The sequence below is a fragment of the Xiphias gladius genome, chromosome 4, assembly GCF_016859285.1.
Source record: "Xiphias gladius isolate SHS-SW01 ecotype Sanya breed wild chromosome 4, ASM1685928v1, whole genome shotgun sequence".
NCBI lineage: Eukaryota > Metazoa > Chordata > Actinopteri > Istiophoriformes > Xiphiidae > Xiphias > Xiphias gladius.
Genome location: NC_053403.1, coordinates 467,365 through 486,306, shown reverse-complemented (window position 1 = coordinate 486,306; position 18,942 = coordinate 467,365). Strand labels below are relative to the sequence as shown.

General features: G+C 46.5%; 2 protein-coding genes across 2 annotated transcripts; both read right to left on the bottom strand.

Moving 5' to 3' along the window:
- Nucleotides 1-7,271: 7,271 nt before the first annotated feature.
- Nucleotides 7,272-8,290, bottom strand: LOC120788638. The gene has a single exon (XM_040124581.1). The coding sequence runs from the start codon at nucleotides 8,140-8,142 to the stop codon at nucleotides 7,366-7,368; it is 777 nt and encodes a 258-aa protein (XP_039980515.1). The 5' UTR covers nucleotides 8,143-8,290; the 3' UTR covers nucleotides 7,272-7,365.
- A 2,528-nt stretch (nucleotides 8,291-10,818) lies between these two features.
- On the bottom strand, nucleotides 10,819-17,082 carry myh6 (myosin, heavy chain 6, cardiac muscle, alpha). The gene is made up of 2 exons (XM_040124506.1): nucleotides 11,171-17,082; nucleotides 10,819-10,928 (listed from the first exon to the last, which is right to left on the bottom strand). Exon 1 carries the CDS (start codon nucleotides 16,998-17,000, stop codon nucleotides 11,196-11,198), a length of 5,805 nt encoding a protein of 1,934 aa, XP_039980440.1. The 5' UTR covers nucleotides 17,001-17,082; the 3' UTR covers nucleotides 10,819-10,928; nucleotides 11,171-11,195.
- Nucleotides 17,083-18,942: the final 1,860 nt, after the last annotated feature.

The window sequence follows — 18,942 nt, the reverse complement described above, 5'->3', positions numbered from 1 at the left end:
GCCCCTCGTCCCGTTCAGTACTGACTGGAACCAGTTCAAAAAGAAGCTTAGATGTAGTAGATAGTTTCATTAACCTGAATCACCCATTCCTACAGGATCAGTTTGTTGAAAGATCTTCTGCACCAGGACCTAGAGCTGCAGACAAAACCCCGGAGACTGTGGAAGTAGCAGTTGCTGCAGCTGGTGGACAGAAATGTCAGAATGTTCTTTTTTAAAATGAAAACCATCCATCGGCCGTTTGTCCGTGCGTGTCCAGTTGTTGTAGAGCGATATTCAGCCTCGTGTCTGTGTGTCCAGGTGGTTCGTTGCTCTCAAGCTTTTTCTCGCTGATGTTCAGTTTGTGGAGTTTTGGAAAATGACGCTCTGATCTCTTTGGAATAAACACAAGCCTTTCTTAAGCTTTTAATAAACCAAGTGAATTTCTCTTTGTGAAGAAACGGCTCTGGCTTTTTACCTTTCTGCTCTGACTCTGTTTTCTCCATAGTTTATGTTCTTTTACAGTCCAGTAAATGTCTAGATTACGTTTTCCTTCCTTTCAGGCAGCTTTCAATTCACTTTCTACTTTCTAGTCTACAGACCCCTAAAGTCCAACATCTTAACATATTTGAAGAAGATAATAGCTTGTGCAATCAAAATGAAGAGTGTCATCATATTTTGGGACCTCAGGGGCCCTGTGGAGAGACTAAAAAGTTGTTAAATGTGACGGATTAGACCCTGCAACAGTTACAGCATCTGACAAAGACTAACTTCAGATTTTTCAAAATCATACAACAAACTGAATAAAAAGGAGTTTATGGTTAAATTCAAGTTATTCGATTTTAGTCTGTGTACTTTTTCCTCCACCGTGTTGGTGTGACAGCTGTGGTCACTGGTTACTTTATCGATACACATTTATCCACGCAGCAGTCAATGAAATGGTAAAACCACCTCCACCAGCAAAACCGTGAAGATGCTGCTCACAATTGAATGAAAATGTAACATTGACAGGAGTATGCTGGTAATACACTACTTTTATTTTGAAAGTCTGAGTTATGGATCTGAGCGCCAGATGTTTGAAACATTGGCTCAACTTGTTTGTGTATCTTCCGTCTGCCATTGATAGTTTTTGTTCTAATCTCATTTGATTGAAGTTAACTGAGATGTCAAGTCTTTATCCTACACTGTTAAAACCTTATCGTTAAAATAACTAACTCTGGCGACAGGTAACCAGTGAGCAGCTGAACGAACTGCGGTAGTTTTACAGCGCACTCAGCAACTCTTCAGGTAGTTACAGTATTTGGCCAAAGTGCCTACGATGACCAAGGCTAGTGCTACTGTTTGTCTTTATTTTTCCTGTAAATTTCCACTGTTGGTGTAAAAAGTTGAACATGAGTGTTTATTCCAAATATACAAGACTTATCGAAGCAATTTCTCTGTGTCCTTGAAGTCGGCCAGTAGCTAACCAAGCCCAGTATCGCTCCAGCCCAAAGACCTGCAGCTCCAACTCCCACATAACGAGCCCAGAGTGAGTTTTTAATTGAACAGTTTCCTCATTTAAAAAAGGAATCGGCGGTGAACTGAGTCTGGGGAGAGAAGAAACAGACACATCCTGTGTCTGATTGTAGAAAAAGAAGAAAAACCAACATGTTTCACCAAAAGTGACTGTAATCAGATTTACAGTCAAATGTGTCCATGCGGTTTTATTTTTCCTGCCACACCTTGTTAATACTGTAAGAACAAAAATCATTTACCGTGTGCGATGTTGAATGAGTCATTTCCGAAAGCTGCTAAAGTGTTTCATATAAAGTTGATATCATCATCATCATGAAAGTGTACAATTGTTCTAAAATGTCTGACTCTTTCATGATGATCCAGTTTGCAGTTCACCGTTCGTCCACATCGGGGCGCTGTACGTCAGACTGTTCACACTGCTTCTGAGGCTGACGATCATTAAACTGACTCACCTGTGATCCACGTGCAACGCGGGATGAAGTCCTGCCCCGTCCAACATCCAGACCACACGATTGGACGCTGCTGCGGTGGCCCCCACTCTGACTGACAGGTCTGTTAGTACGGAGCAGCTCAGTCACCGGTCTAGTTCAGGTGAGGTTTGGGTTCTCTACGGCAGTGGTCTTTAAATCCTGAGGTTCAGGGACAGTAGTGATACCACAGTGTGACTCTACTACGATACTGATAGAGGTCCCGCATCCGCAACACTACTACAACCCCACATCCGGTATCGTGACTACGAGACCTTGCACAGAGCAGAAAGGCTCTGGTGATTTATGTAGATATATGATAGAACAAGAACTGGAGTTCTTCTGGTTTAATACAGTCTGAGCGGCGATTTTTTACTGCGGGGTGGTTTGGTCTGAGTAACCGGCTTCATAAACTGATCAGAAGTGTTGTGTGGAATCCAGCTCTCAGTTCAGTGTAATGAACAAGTCTGGACAAACATAATGGGGAAATACTCAAATGCATCAGGTACACGTCACTATCCATCAGCACACGTTGGTGATGTCGGGAAGCACGAGGGCCAAACCACGAGGGAATCAATCGTTTTCTTCCACGTATCAGACAGTTCGATTACACGTGTGAATGTCATTGATACTGTCAGGACCGGAACAGTGGGGCCTTCGCTGAGCTTTGACCGGCCACGTTAAAAAAAAAACTCAACCGTTACAATGAGAACTTGCAGAACCAGAAGCTCCACAAACGCCGTTGCTCGGCCCCTGAAAAGGAGGCACTGCAGAAACCCCAGAGAAGTTATGGTAAGACCCCGTTGTTCCAGTGGGAAGAGCGGGGGCATCTGGCGGAGTGAGACTTGTGTCTCACATGTAACAGACAGTAAAGGATCCGGAAGGCTCCACCGGAGGAACAGGAGGACTCCGGATCCGTCGCTGCGGACACACCTTCACGTGGACTGTCGACTTAAAAATAGAATCAATAAAACAGAGTGTAGTTCAGGAGATGATGGATGATCCACTTCTCTTCTGACAGGATTAAAACGAGCCAAGCTGCAGTCAGCGGGAAACCTCGTTAATCCGATGGACCGAGACACGCGCCTTTAGATTCTCCGGTTGACCTCTGACTGGTCAGATTCAGCCTCCATCGCTGGAACCTGAAGCGGGAGAGTTAAATCAGCTCTTCTCAATCAGAGATCCGACGTGGACCCAAAGCTGTGGTAGACGGAGAAGGGCCAAGCCAAGAAAATCTGTGGAGACACTGAGTCAGAAATCACAGCTGCTCCGTCCGAACCTCCTTCTATTTGCTGATGTGAATGAGGGAACAGTCGGACGATTTTTCAGATAAACTGTTGATCGCAGATTAAAACTCCACGGTTCAGATTAACTGTTGAAGGATTACAGATTAATAATAGAGCTGTTTTTGTTTTCCAGAGGTGACTGTCAGGACGCAAAATCCCTTCGTCTGCTGGTTTCCTCAGAGCAGAGGTGGAAAGTACATTAACTCAAGTACTGAATTTCAGTACAAATTGGAGGCACTTCTGCTTCACCTGAGTATTTTCCTTTCTTGCCACGTTTATCTGACGCACATGGCGACCAGTTATTTACACACAAGACATGAAGAACTTATAAAATATGATCCTTTGGTAAAGATAAAACTACCCAACGGTAAATGCTGGAGCAGAAACTATAGCGATAATCAATGAATTGATTGATTGGCAACTATTTTGATTACAATTTAAGTCATCTTTCATGTTTGTAACGTCTCAGGAGACAGCCCTAACCCAAGCGTGAGGATTTGCCGCTTTTCTTTTAATTATTTTAATATTTCTTAATTTATTTTTGAGGTTTGGAAGAAACAAACATTGAAGGTGTCACTTTGGCGTCTGATGGGATGTGACAGCATTTGTCTCTATTTTCTGAATTTTTCAAATCAAACAATGAATTAATGAAGAAAATAATCAGTAGATTAATGAGTAATGAAAAAAATCAGGTGTTGCAGGTTGGTCTAAAAGAAGATGCTGCGTAAACATGAACGCATCAGTGATAAAAATCTACACACGCGGGTCATTTTTCTGTTTAAGACCGTGGGTACCTTTCCCTGATTATACTCACATACCTTTACTGTAGTAACATGTTCGATGCAGGACTTTTACTTGTAACACAGTATTTTTACAATTTGAAGGACCAGAGAACTTCCTCCACCGCTGCCGCACAGGAAACTCCTGTAACGTCAGCCAACCTGTTCTGCAGAGGAACCAGTTCGTGTCGGAAGAATTAACAGTAAATCACGGGATCAACACGATCAACACGTGACTTTTCAGTCCTTTTGTCAGGATCAAAGTCCGACAAACTTCACGTTGTTCAAACGGAGACTGCATCGCACAGTCTGGTTGTCCTCGGGCTTAGATGGTGTCCGGCTGGACTCTGGCGGTGTTGGGGGTCTGGGGTCTGGTTGGGCTTCAGGCGGAGTCAGCAACAGAAGGAAATGAAGAGGGGGGAGGTCTGCTGCAGCAGCTCATTGTAATACTGAATCCACATGAAAATGTCCGGACCCATCGGGGCCCTTTAACACCGACACCCCGCCGGTGTTCAAGAGGGTGACGACAAACATGGGCAACGCATGCCATCCAGACGCAGGTACAAGTCAGGTTTAACAGAACCAGGAAGACTGTCTCTGAAACCAGGACGAGTTTCTCTTCCTGGCGTGACAGTGTTTCAAACCAGACACCTGTTCATCGTCTGCAGGCGTCTTCGCAGCGCTCACAAAGGGACTCTACTACATCCAGTTCACCGGCAGCGTTGGAATCTTGGGGTCCCTGAACGCGGCAGTGCTGAGGAACGGGGAGAACGTTGTTCGCCATCTACAACACTGTGGGTCACGATGGTGCCGACTCCAACGGCATGACGCCGGTCCTGGAGGAGGGGGGCCGGCTGTGGCCCGTCCTCTGGTCAAGCACCAGCATCTCTGACCAGAGCAGAGTCAGCACTTTCAGCAGCTTCCCCGTCTTCCCCGTGTAGGTGGAGGAGGCCGTGGAGGTGGGAATCCACATTGTAGTCAGAAACCTTGAGGTTTTCGTACCAAGATGTTGGAGCCGTCCTCTGAAAAACCTGCAGAGCTGACGGGTTCTACAACACGTCAGGTCAATTTGTTTTTATGAAGTTCTTTCGTCTTTCATCTGTGGGTCCTTCTGTCCCTTCTGCTTGTGTTTATTTTAATAATTATTTCACATTTGCACATAAATATACGTAAACTAGAATAAAACCTAAAGCCAAAGCCTCGGGCCTGGAACAGCTGTGTAAAACAAAGTTACTGGTTTTTTGCCATTTGTTAATGACCTTTTCTTATTTTTGGTCCCATCCGCCGGTGTTTTAGTCCTGGCTTGGTCCAGTATTCTCTGGTGTTTGTCCTCAGTCCCAGGGTCATAAATGGTCTGAGCGTTTCAGGCTTTCAGTCCACATGGTCTCCCCCCCTGCTGTCGGTCCAGTCGTCCTCGGGTTGAATTGATGTCCAGTTGGTCTCTGGTCGTGTTTGGCGGTCTGTGGTCTGGTCGGGCGGAGAGGGTCTTTTGAATCAACAGAAGAAGAGCAGCTGACAGCCAGAGTGGAGAAGCAGGAGAGGGAGCGTAAGGACTGTAGTCAGTCAGCTAGACTCTACAGATGAGGTACACTTTTACTGACAGACTTTGTTCGTCAGATTTCGTATCTGGTTTTCAAGGTTTAACTAAAACAACAATTGTTGAACTGTCGAGACAATGCCATTTTTTTGTTGTTAACTAAAACGGCGACCTTGTTTTGCTCTTTTCTTTGTCCCAGTCCTACGTGGTCCTCAAGTAACAACAACTCGGGCTCAAATTACCACAAAGCAATTGCCACTCAGGAAACTAGGGGTCCCTTCGGGGGGCCCTGAGGGTCTGTGGTCACAGGGACTTTTCCAGAAAAGTAAAAACATGTCACATTCGTACAAGTAGGCACGTTTGCTGACGCGCAGCCTTGTGAGTCACGTCTCCGCCGACAGACGGACCTCGCCGGACTCGGCGGTGGTGAGCGCTGACGCTAATCCTACTTCTACCTACAGTTTATTCGCCAGGACTTTGAGCTCTGACCTGCCCTTCAAAAAAGGCCTTTTATTGCATTTTATCATAGTTTTAGTCTGATGTCATTGTTTGTGTTTTCTTACATTTGTTTATATTTATTTTTATTTTGGGCAACTTATCCAGTTTTATTGCAGTTTAATCTTTGCTTCCCTCTGTAAAATACTAGTTATCATTGTTAAATAAAGTTTATTATTTCTATTATTATTATTATTCTACTTCCCTCGGAAAAGTAGTGGAGTCTGTGAGGTTTTGGAAAATGCTGGTCAGGATGTGAAGTAGACAGGATTTACAGTCACTAGTCTAAAAACAGCTAATGCAGTAATGAGACTGAACTGCCTTCTCTTGCTTCCTGTTTCCATCCAGTTCAGAGTCCTCTCAGGCGGAAACCGGACCTGACACTGACTGATGAGAATCGGAGACCGAGAGGCGTCTCTCAGCAGGGTAAAGGACAGTCGAGTCCCGAGGAGACGGACTCTGCTGGGCTTTAATCTCGCGGCAGGTCATTTAAGACGTGTCTGACGTGGGACTGTTTCCTCCGTTTGCTGGAACCCAACAGAGACGACTGCAGATGAGTCATCAAATAGAGACAGACTGTGAGAAATGTTAAGAAGTGTGAGTTCAACAAGCGTTTTGCATTAATGGATGGATTCTGTTATATTCAAGGCTTTTAATCTGTGTGGTTTAACGGGATTAAAGGGGTAAGAACCTTTATGAAGGGCCAGCTACAGCGCCAGGTGACCTGATTGATCACCGATCACCATCGAGGTTTCAGTTTTTTCCAAATGAGAGCACGACGGAATCTGAAAAAGTAGATTTATTACTAAAATTGTCCATTTAACAGTCGGAAAACTTCACGTTGATGAGGAACGGGTTGTTTTTCTGTTTCTGCTTCGGTTAAACATCAGTAGCCACTAGAGAGACCGGAGAGCAAACGTCAGTCTCTGCTGGAGACAAGCCACAGAATCAACGAGACATAATGAGACTAAAGTAACAGAGTAGAGGCAAAATGTGTCCATGGTGAGAAGTAGTGTCACAGAAATGTTCAAATCCTTACATGAGCAGATTAACTGGACACACAACATCACATACACACGGAGAGAGAATAGTTAAAAGTTAAAAACCTAAGAAAATAATCAGTTCTCATTCATAAATAAGCTCCTGGGATCAAACAGAAAAGATCAATAAGACAGAAATCCACTGAAGATATGGCAGAGTCGGTGTAATGACCCACCGGGTTCGTTATTTTCTACAGTAATCAATAAAGTGACGTTTCATTTTGCAAACAGCCTCTGATATCCCGGCACTTTCCCTCAGTAACGGAACTTTTAGTCCTCCATCCCGGACCCGGAGTGGTCCGCCTCCGTTTCCCGGCCGGCCGCGGCCCGGTGTGTCGGCAGGTTGGACGGATCCTCCGCGGTGACAGCGGGCGGTTCGGCGGTGGCCAGAGCCGGGGAGGTGAAGCCCTGTCCGGCCTGAGGGGGCTCGACCGGTAGACCACCGGCAGAGTTCACGGTCTGAGCCTCGGTGTGACCTCCTCGCAGGACCGGAGTGTCCCCGGGAGAGACTTCCACTGACCCGGTAGTGAAACTGTTCGTAAATCGAGTTCGATCAGATTGATCAGTTGTAGCCTCCGTGGAGACTTGATCAGCAGGTAACTGGAGTGTGTTGATGACAGTGTTGGTGGACCTGTGAGCTTGATCGGGATCAGCAGAGTCCTCATAAATATCAGGACCGACGCCAGTGTCCCTGTTTAAAGCGGTCTCTTTAGTACATCTGGTCCTGTTCTGGTCGTGTCCATCAGCGCTGGAACCGGCTCTAATGTTCGTTTCAGTGCCGGAGGTCGCGGCTCTTGGTTCCCCGGTTGTGATCCCGGTCCGGTTCAGTCCGGGTCCGGGTGTAGGTTTCCAGATGAGGCTGTAGTAAACAGCCAGGATGACGGCGGCCAGAGACACGGACAGGACGTAGAGCACCACGGTGGCCAGCTTCACCCACTTCTTGCTGGCTTTGGCCACCAGCTTCGCCTTCTTCTCCCCGGTGTAGGTGGCTTGTTTGCGCCGCTCCGCCGAGCCGGACGCCGGGGTCCAGTTCCGCGGGTCCCGCATGGTAACTCTACTCCGGTCGTGCTCCGGGTCAGGACCGGGTGGAGCGAGACTGATCCTGGCTAAAGGAAGAGCAGGCGGCGTGTGAGGTCACTCAGAGCCGGGAGGCGGAGATCCGTCGGCTTCCCGGTCCCTCCATCATCCTCATCTGGATCCGCATCTGGAGTCCTCCACAGACTCATACTCAGACCGATCTGCGTCAAGTTCCACTGGGTCGACACGGACCGGAAGCGCCAGAATTACGTGTTCAAAATAAAAGGGTGTTGTTTAGAAACACCAGAGAATATTTGATGCTCTGAGCTCATTGTTGCGTTTCCAGCTTTGGTCTGTGTTTGAAGTGAACACGTGTAAATGCATCATAGATACTGTTTCACCTGCTCAGGTGCAGCAGCAGAGGGCGGAGTCGATCAAATCAACGCATTTAACACTGACGTGGGAGCAACACTGTCAAAGTAACTGTTAGTGCTGCAGGTGCCTGGGTGTCGAGCTGTAAACGAAATGATGTGACTGAGCTGTGATGAAGCTCTTCCCTGCTGACGTTTCCTTCTAAAGTTATAAAAATGGGCTTTTCATTGAAAAGGAAAATGGCTCAACACGACACCTACTGTTTTAAATCATCCTGAACACGGCGAGGCCGATGCTGACATAGAGTCCAGCGTTGGGACTCCTTCGCATCATGACATTTATATTAAAAAAAGAAAGGTAACGCCCTTTAATCAGAGGGGGGCGGCCCACCTCCCCCAGCACCCGTCCTTGAGTGGGAGTCTGTGAAACGGCATTTTCAAATATACACTGATCCAGACTCATCATTCCCAGGAGTCTACGCTATGTTTCTCTAACCCTCTACTTAGTATGTCCCAGTTTTGGTGAAGCGGTTTAGACTTGCGCTTGTGACGGCTGCAGCGGCACCACCGGACCGCAGTCTGTCCCCTCAGACCCTCATGTGGCTCGGGAGTGGCTGCAGACGGCAGCAGGTCCCTCGATACCAACACGCTGCTACCTACATTTGCAATCAGCATTTTTCAGAGAGTGTTATTCTAACTACGCGCTCGGCTCCGAGAGCCTCGGTTTCGGGCTTTACTGAGGCTCCAACCGATACGGTTCAGGACCAGCACGGTCCTCCGCCACACTAGTGATGACTTCAGGGGATTCTAAAGGGGACCGGACCTGACCTCCACCTCCAAAGTGCCGCGTAGCATAGGTGCCGCCTCACATGTGGTTTTTGTGTCAACATGCAACTAAATTATTTCTGGGGAATCCCTAACTGATTGACTCTGTCTGGAAACCCGTTTTTGTCGTGTCTCAACTTGTAGAGCGCTGATAATCCCCAGAGAATACATGAACTGACCAATCAGGGTTCTCATCAGATAAAGAGGACTCAACAGACAGAACAGCTCTCAGTGCTCAGCAGTGACTTTATTTCTCTGCAGATTAATGACAGTTTGTAATAAACTCATCTTCAGCTCTGCATGAAGCGCCAAAAGGTCACAGTTTCATATTTTATAATATTCTGGCACCGATCTTCCTTCCAGGCTGGAATCTGGTGGAATGACTGAAACCTTCAAGAGAATTAGAAGTGAGTCCAAATTATGTTTGTGTACATTTAACCTCAAAGTTATCTTGAACAGGAAATGACACTCAGACTAACTGTTTACAGAACGAGATCTGTGCTGCAGGGAAACATGATGCTCCCCGTGATGAACGATAAAAGCTGTTGGTTCCTGGATGAGTTGGAGTCTTTGAGGGCAGAGACCCCGCGGAGTTGTGGCATTAAATTCAAAAACACATTATTTGTGAACTACCTGGACACCGACTCTGTTTCAGAATCAGTGTGCTGTTTGCTAACAGCCTTGGACCTTCAACTCTTAAACCTTATGCCACAGAAAATTCTGCTTATTCAAGAGAGTCACAGAACTCGGGATCGGTTCTTCTGAAAAATAATTAACCCTGGAGGTGGTTTGACATCACTTTCTGCTGGATTTCCAGAGTCCTCGGATGTTATGTCCAACTCCCGTCTTTGTTTGGAGGAAACAGTCACATGTTTAACATGTTTTTCACGTATTTAAAATCTTTTTTCTTTTGCAGCAGACGGAATATTTTTTCATCCTGGGGGTTCAAAGAGTGTTTGAGGATTCTGACTGAGGAAGTGTTGTCACACCACCTCTGGGATTTTCAAACGTTTATCATTTTATTTATCATTCAGAGAAACAGACGCTGGCAAGTTAAGACACGAGAGAAAGAAACTCGGTCGACACCAAAACACTCAAACGTGGATCAGGTCAACAGTTTGACCACCGTTTTCATTAACCTGCAGGTGAACACACAGTATCGACGCTTCAGTTGATTAACTGGTGAAACTGACTACAAACATGGAGGAGGGTTTAAAGACGGCTGACATTTTCTCCTCTGGTCTCCTCCTAACCGCCATCCTCGTACATGTGCACACGAGATACAAACAGTACAGAGACCTGTTTTTTGAAATATTCCTAACAGCAGCACCAATGGTCAAAACTCCACAGGGAACCTTCAGACACACACTCCCTGGTTTTAGTTACATGTCCGTGACGTTGTGCGTTTCAACAAATTCAGAGAGTGTATCTTAACTGAGCGCTTGTCTTGTTCGATTTAAAATGACCAGTTATTAGTAATTAACACTACACTAATAATAATAATAATAATGATAATAATAATGATAATAATAATAATGATAATAATAATAATGATGATGATAAACAACCATAGCTTTCACTTTCAGCTGCATCCTGCCAGTCAGCCAGACACAGGAACACCTGTCAATCAACACAGATTCACAGAGATTAATGAGGAGAGACAGGGGACATTATGTAAAAATAAAAAACTACAGACTCACTGTAACTTCAAGGCTTAACTGTCGTCAAGTTACAAACACAAAAAAAACATTGTTTGTAGGCAAAACAAGGTTTTTGATACACTGACAAAATTTGCAAATCTTTGCTGCTCGTTAAATCTGTACACGTCTCACAGAGTGATTATTTGGTCCTAACGAACACACCTGTGATGTTGACTCTGGGATTTCTTCACTCATCCAGGCCCTTCTTGGAGGATCCGTCCCTGGTCTTGGCCCTCAGCTTGTTCACCTGTGACTCAGCAATGTCGGCTCTCTCCTCAGCCTCCTCCAGCTCATGCTGCAGTTTTCGGAGTTTGGCCATGTTGGTGTTTGCCGCCTCCTCTGCCTCCTCAGCTGCATGTTTGTAGGACTTGACCTTCAGCTGCAGTTTGTCCACTAGGTCCTGGAGTCGGGCCATGTTCTTACGGTCTTCCTCGGTCTGGTAGGTGAGTTCCTTGATGCGACGTTCATACTTGCGAACCCCTTTGATAGACTCTGTTCCCCTCTTCTGCTCCGCCTCAAGCTCGTTCTCAAGCTCTTTGATGCGACCCTCAAGTTTCTGGACCTGTTTCTTGCCGCCCTTCATGGCGATCTGCTCAGCCTCATCTAGACGGTGCTGCAGGTCTTTGATGGTCTGCTCCATGTTTTTCTTCATGCGCTCTAGATGGGCACTGGTGTCCTGCTCCTTCTTCAGCTCTTCAGCCATCATGGCTGCATCTGTGATGGCCTTCTTCGCCTTCTCCTCAGCGTTGCGGTTCTCCTGTATGGCCTCCTCCATCTCATTCTGCAGGTGGAGGAGGTCTGCTTCATGCTTCTTCTTCTGGTTGATCAGGCTGGTGTTCTGGGAGTGCAGAAGTTGCATTCGCTCTGTTGCGTCAGTCAGCTCCTGTTCGGAAAGTTTCCGACTTCTTTCCGTCTGCTCGAGGGCAGCCCTCACTTCCTCCAGCTCAGCCTGGATCAGGTTGTTTCGTCGTTCCAGGAGAGCGATGTTCTCTCTCAGGTCGTCGTTGCCGTGCTGTGCATCGTCCAACTGCAGCTGAGTGTCCTTCAGGAATGCCTGGAGGCTCTTGAGCTGTTTCTGGGTGTCGGCTGCCTGCCTGTTAGCTTGGCTGAGCTGAATTTCCATCTCATTCAGGTCACCTTCCATCTTCTTCTTGACTCTCAGGGCCTCATTGCGGCTCCTGGTTTCAGATTCCAGAGAGGACTGAAGTGACTCAAGCACGCGTTGGTAGTTTCTCTTGGCCTGCTCCATTTCCTCGTCTTTCTCAGCCACTTTCCGCTCCATGTCGGCCTTCACTTGGTTGAACTCGAGTTGGGCTCGCAGGATCTTGCTCTCTTCGTGTTCCAGGGAACCTTCTGCCTCCTCCAGTGCCGACTGGAGCTCGGCCTTTTCTTGTTCAAGTTGCTTCCGGATCTTCTCCAGTTCATGGGCACTCCTTCCGCCCTCCCCCAGCTGGTCAGTGAGGTCAGAGATCTCCTCTTGGAGGTTTTTGTTCTCTCTCTTCATCGTCTCAAGTTGATCCAGACACTCTTCATAGGCGTTTCTGAGTTTGAAGAGTTCAGTGCTCAGAGACCGAGCCTCCTTCTGGGAGGCCTCCAGCTCACACTGTGACTCCTCAAACTTCTGCTTCCACTCTGCCAAGACTTTGTCAAAGGCTCTTTGCTTCTTGTCCAGTGCTGCAGATGCTGCATTGGATCTCTCAAGGTCCAGCATCAGGTCTTCTATCTCATTTTGGAGACGGTGCTTGGTCTTCTCAAGCGATGAACACTTTGCATTCCCAGCTTCAGTGGCCTCCTCGGCTTCCTGCAGTCTCTGAACCAACTTCTTCTTTGCTTCCTCCAGCTCCTCTGTTCTCTGGATCCCATCAGTTTCATATTTTGTCCTCCATGCCGAAACCTCTGTGTTGGATTTGGACAGAGCTCTCTGCAGCTCAGCCTTGGCTTCCTGCTCTTCTTCAAACTGTTCTCGGAGCAGATCACAGTCATGACGAGCAGACTGTACAGCGTGGGCGAGGGCATTCTTCGCCTTGACTTCCTCTTCCAGCTGTCTGCGTAGATCTTCTACTTGCTGGTTGTACGAATTCTTTCCTCTGGTCAGCTGTGATATCAGACACTCTTTCTCCTCCAGCTGACGTCCAAACTCACCATTCTCAGTGAGCAGCTTGGCCCTCTGGGTAGTCAAGTCATTGATGGTTCGTTGAGCCTCCTCATATTTACTCTTGTACTCATTCATGTTGTCTTCCATTGAACGGCACATCTTCTCAATGTTTGATTTGGCCTTCACCACACTCTCCATGTTAGAAGACAAGTCATCCAGCTCCAACTTCAGCTCACTCTTCTCTTTCTCCAGCTTCTGCTTCACACGCTGCAGGTTATCAATCTGTTCGCCCAGTTCAGCAACACTGTCAGCATGTTTCTTCCTCAGGGCGGCAGCGGTTGCCTCATGGTGGAGGGTGGATTCCTCCAGCTCCCGACGCAGCTTCTGAAACTCTGTGTCTCTCTTCTTATTCAGCTCCACCTGAGCGGATGTTGCTCCACCTGCTTCCTCTAGACGTTCACTGATGTCCTCCAGCTCACGGGAAAGATCGGAGCGCTGCTTTTCAACTTTTGCCCGGGCTGCACGCTCAGCATCCAATTCCTCTTCCAGCTCCTCAATTCTCGCCTGGTTTTCTTTCAGCTTCTTCTGGAGCTGAACTGAAGACACCTGCTCGTCCTCTAGTCTTGAATTGAACTGGGCAATCTCAAAGTCTTTTTTCTTGAGCTTTTCCTCCAGCTGTTGTTTGTCATTCTCCAAGTCCATCAAACTCTCCTGGGTCAGCTTCAGGTCTCCTTCAAGCTTCCTCTTTGAGCGCTCGAGGTCCATCCTGACTTTCTTCTCTTGCTCCAGCGAACCCTCCAGATCGTCCACCTGTTGCTCCAGCTTAGCTTTAGCTTTGGATAGGCTGTTGGCTTTGTCCTCTTCACTCTGAAGGTCATCCAGTGTCTGCTGGTGAGCCTCCTGCAGTGCCTTCTTCTCTTTGGTCAGCTTCATGATGTTCTCATCCTGGGAAGCCATCTCCTCCGTTAGGTTTTTCACCTTATTCTCTGTAGCGTGTTTCTCTTTCTCCACCTTGGCCAAGGTCAGCTCCAGGTCATCTATATCTTTCTTCAACTCGGAGCATTCATCCTCAAGCTTGCGTTTCTTAGCAGTGAGATCTGCATTCAGCTCTTCTTCATCTTCAAGTCTTTCTGTCATCTCTTTCAGCTTGGCCTCCAGTTGAATCTTGCTCTTTATAAGCTGTTCGCAGCGTTCTTCAGCGTCTGTCAGAGTATCCTGTTCAGACTGAATCTGCAGAGTCAGATCATTCTTCTCTTGGAGAAGAGTCACTATTTTCTCCTCTAGTTCCTTTCGTCTTGCTTCTGATTTCTCCAGAGCTTCTTTCAACTTGTTGAACTCATCCTTCATGTTGGCCATCTCTTTCTCAGACTCAGCACTCTTCAGCAGGGGTTTGATCTTGAAGAAGAGCTTCATCCAGGGCCAGTTCTTTACACCCAGGAAAGAGCGAAGGTTCCACTGGATAACCATCAGAGCATCTCTACGTTCCACTAACTTTGCAAACTGTGCCCTCATGAGGAGTGCCCGGGCATTAGCCTGGATCCTGGTGATGATTCGAGAAAGTTGCTCATCTCGCATCTCCTCCAGTGTTCCGAGCAGACCAGCTTTAAAGAAAACCTTTGTGTGGCCAAACTTGTACTGAGTGTGGTCGATGTCCAGTGATCCCAGCAACTTTTCAGCACTTTTCTTACAGTCCATGAACTGACCCTCAGGGATGGCAGAGGCATTGAGGATCCTGTACCGCTGTTTGAAGTCACCATAGAGCACCCTATTTGGGAAACCCTTCCTGCAGATCCTTATGCCTTCCAGGACACCGTTACAGCGTAGCTGGTGCATCACAAGGCAGTTGTCCATGACTCCTGGAGTTTTCTTCTCATTAGGAATCAGACAGCGAACAAAGTGGGGATGTGTGGTCTTCAGGTTGTTCATCAGCTTGTTGAGGTTTTCCCTGTGAAGTGCAGACACCGTCTGGAAAGACGAGCCTTTCTTCTTGGCTCCTTTGCCAGCTCCCTTGTCACCACCGTCAGCTCCTGAGTAACTAGAAAACAGCAGACTGAGGAGCTTCAGAGAGGATTTCTGGTAAAGACCGACCACAGTTTCATTCAGGGGGTCTTTGTTTTTGACCAGCCAGCCGCCGATGTTGTAGTCCACCGTACCAGCATAGTGAACCAGGGCAAAATGAGCCTCTGCTTTCCCCTTTGCTGCCCTCGGCTTCTCAAACATTTTGTTCTTGCCCAGATGGTTATCATAGAGCTTGGACTTGAAAGTCTGGTCACTGGCTTTGGGAAACATGCATTCTTCTTCCAGAATTGAAAGGATCCCTAGCGGCTTCTCAATTAGGTCAATACAAGCTTGTAAGTCCATCCCAAAGTCAATGAACTCCCACTCGATACCTTCTTTTTTGTACTCCTCTTGCTCCAGAACGAACATGTGATGGTTGAAAAACTGTTGCAGTTTCTCATTGGTGTAGTTGATGCACAGCTGCTCGAAGGTGTTGAAATCAAAGATCTCAAATCCAGCAATGTCCAGCACCCCTATGAAGTACTGACGGTGCTGTTTTGTGTCCAGGGATTGGTTGATTCTCACCACCATCCAGTTAAACATCTTTTCATACACTGACTTAGCCAGAGCACCGATGGCGTAGTAGACTTGGTCCACACTTTGGCCTTTGGTAACATATTCATTTCCTACCTTGACTCTGGGATGGCACAGGCCTTTGATGAGGTCTGCAGAGTTCAGCCCCATTAGGTAAGCTGATTTATCAGCAGCCTCCGTCCCATCAGGTTCAGCCTGCTCCTCCCGCTGCTTCTGTTTGAACTTCATGTTGCCGTAGTGCATGATGGCACCAGTCAGTTTATAGACGCCCATCTTCTCCTCTGGAGTGAAACCGAGCACATCAAAGGCGCTGTCGGTGGCCATCAGCTCCTCCGAGTCGTTGATGGAGGCGACTGTTACCTCTCCTTGGGAGATGTAGGAGTAGTCGTACGGGTTGTTGGTGATCAGCAGCATGTCCAGAAGCTCTGGCTTCTGATTGGACAGGATCTGGTAGAAGATGTGGTAGTTCCTCTCAGCCTTGAGCTGAAAGGTGACACGTGACTTCTCCAGCAGGTACGTCTCAATGTCGGCAGAGGACAGTTTGCCACTCGTACCGAAGTGAATTCGAATGAATTTTCCAAAACGAGACGAGTTGTCGTTTCTTAATGTTTTGGCGTTGCCGAATGCCTCCAGCGCAGGGTTCGCCTGGATGATTTGATCCTCAAGCGTCCCCTTGCTGGTGTCTTTTTTGCCTCCACCTCCGACAGCAGCAATGCTGGCAAAGTACTGGATGACTCTCTTAGTGTTCACAGTCTTTCCTGCTCCGGATTCTCCGGTGATGAGGACAGACTGGTTCTCTCTGTCAGTCAGCATGTACTGATAGGCATTATCAGAGATGGAGAAGATATGGGGGGGTGCTTCGCTTCTCTTCTTCCCCCTGTAGGCCGCCACCACCTCAGCATCGTAGACAGGGAGCCACTTGTAGGGGTTGACGGTGACGCAGAAGAGCCCAGAGTAGGTGTAGATCATCCAGGCGGCATAACGCTCTTTGAGGTTAAACAGCACGGCAGGCTCGTGGAGGAAAGTGAACATCGCCATGTCTTCGATTTTATCGAATTTCGGTGGATTCTGGGGGTGAACATCAGACTCCTTCACGGTTACCGTTGTTCCGTCCTCCTTCTTAACAGTCACCATCCCTCCATCCTTGCTCTGGATTTGTCCCTTCACATATTCTACCTTATCGTCGACTACAAAACATTCAGTCTTGATGTCAAAAGGTCTGGTCTGAGCTTCCAGACGCTCCTTATCTGACTTTCTCAGGTAAGGAGCAGCCTTCCCGAACTCAGCCATCAGAGTGTCACCCATGGTTGAGGGTGGAGGTCCTCAGTAGTCACAACAGAGAACAAACCGAGAAGAAAGAGTCTTTTCCCTGGTGAATCTGATGAAGAACTGCAGACTCTTCACTGCAGGCGGGTTTTTATAAAGGCTCACTGTGGACCAAATTAGGAGATAACTGCTGAAAAGAAAAAAGTTGAACTAAATTTGTCCTGGGATATGAAAGCACCTCGAGGGCAGATTCAGGACCTTTGGCTGTCAAAGTCCATTTTAGGAAAAGCAGAGTTTCGCTGCTTATCTGCCTGCAGATAAAGAATCCTGACACCTCTTCATTTGGATTCTACTCTCCCTCTACTGTGTCCTCACAGGAGCAGTGCCTACAGTCCATATCCTCTACAGTCTAATCATTCACCTGGAACAGAACTTGATTTTTTTAAAACACATTGACTTCCAACACATTTATTTATTATGCTATGCTGACAATCATTAAATGGTTACTAATTTAAATTTAATAGTGCACAGAGACAATTTATTAGGATTAATTTCAAACAGTAACTCAAAGCACATGATTGACAGTAGTAGTATCATTATTCCGAGTCCGAATATTTCCCTTACCTCAAACTACCTGTCTGTTTAATATTTATTTTGATGGAAACAAGTTTATAGCATGAATGAACTCCAAAGACCACAACGTGAAGTTGCCCGTCCCTAAATGGGCCTTTAAAAGACACAAAACCCAGTCGATGATACAACAAAATGATCACGTCCCATTCACATTCCACAGACCTGCATTGACTCGACACTGACTTGACAAAGATCTTCGCTCCACTCTCTTCATCTGTAGTGCAAAGATCTTCATCATTTAGTCCATTATTTTGCCCTAAAATATTAATTTCTTACCGTAAGCATGAAAAGATTCATGGAAAAGTCCAATGGGAATAAGTGGTTTCTCTTACATCAATGTCTGATTTTGTTCATCTGTTTTGACTAAATGATTCGTAAAGAAGGGTTTTTGTGGAGCATCTTTTCCATTCTCCTAATGCCATTATACTTAGATTTAAATTTAATTTGTAATTTTGTTTTCGCTGTCTGTATTAGGATACATTTTGATGTTCATGCCGGCAGCAAAATAATTATCTGTGATACATAATGATCTTTTAAATGGAATTCATTCTAAAGCTCAAGTAATCCAGCATTGACACCGACATCCAGACTGTATTTAAACTGACAGAAATTTTTATTTTAAATTACAGCAGAGATCTCGAGCCGTCACAACATGCCCAATCTGTAGTCCGAATTTTTGGGGAAATGTGATTAAAATGAAGCAGCAGCCTGGAGAGTATTTTGTTTAAATGTCTCTGTCAGCCTCAGATATGAGGAGTGTGGTCTGACTGACCCAAGTGTTTTAGTCTCGTTATCTCTGACAGTCGGGACTCATCAGCTCTCAGCCTCCAAATAGAAACCGGAGACACTTGAATCAGGGTCTCTGAGTTTTTATCGTCAAGGGTGGGGCCAGAAGTGTGGGCAGGGGTGGACCAGTGAATTGAAATGATTAGTTTTGTGTAGGACAACTCTGCTAAGAGCTGTAGAAACTGAAGAAAACTATCAAGAAACAACAAACCGCCCTTTTATTAAATGCTCTAACATTCAGAGACTAACTTTAATTTTAGAGAAATGTACAGGTTTGAGGAGTGAGAAATCTTTGTAGCCCAAATAAAAGGGAATCATTTTTGAATTTATTTATATTGTAATTTGAGTGAACTGACCCTTTAAGTATTTAAGCGCCGTCAAACACAGCTGAGTTTTCACTTTAAGTCTGTTTAAAACCAACAGTTTATTTTCTTGTTTCTGTGCCTGTAACGTGACCAGAATTAATCTTTTAACCGTAAAACAGGTAAAGAACCTGAGCAACAGTGTGTGTTTCAGCAGAGTGTGTGTTGCTGTTCAGCCTCTGTTCACACACACAGTCATT

Coding starts and splice junctions, on each gene's coding strand:
- LOC120788638 (XM_040124581.1), bottom strand. CDS start 8,142: ATGCGGGACCCGCGGAACTGGACCCCGGCGTCCGGCTCGGCGGAGCGG.
- myh6 (XM_040124506.1), bottom strand. CDS start 17,000: ATGGGTGACACTCTGATGGCTGAGTTCGGGAAGGCTGCTCCTTACCTG.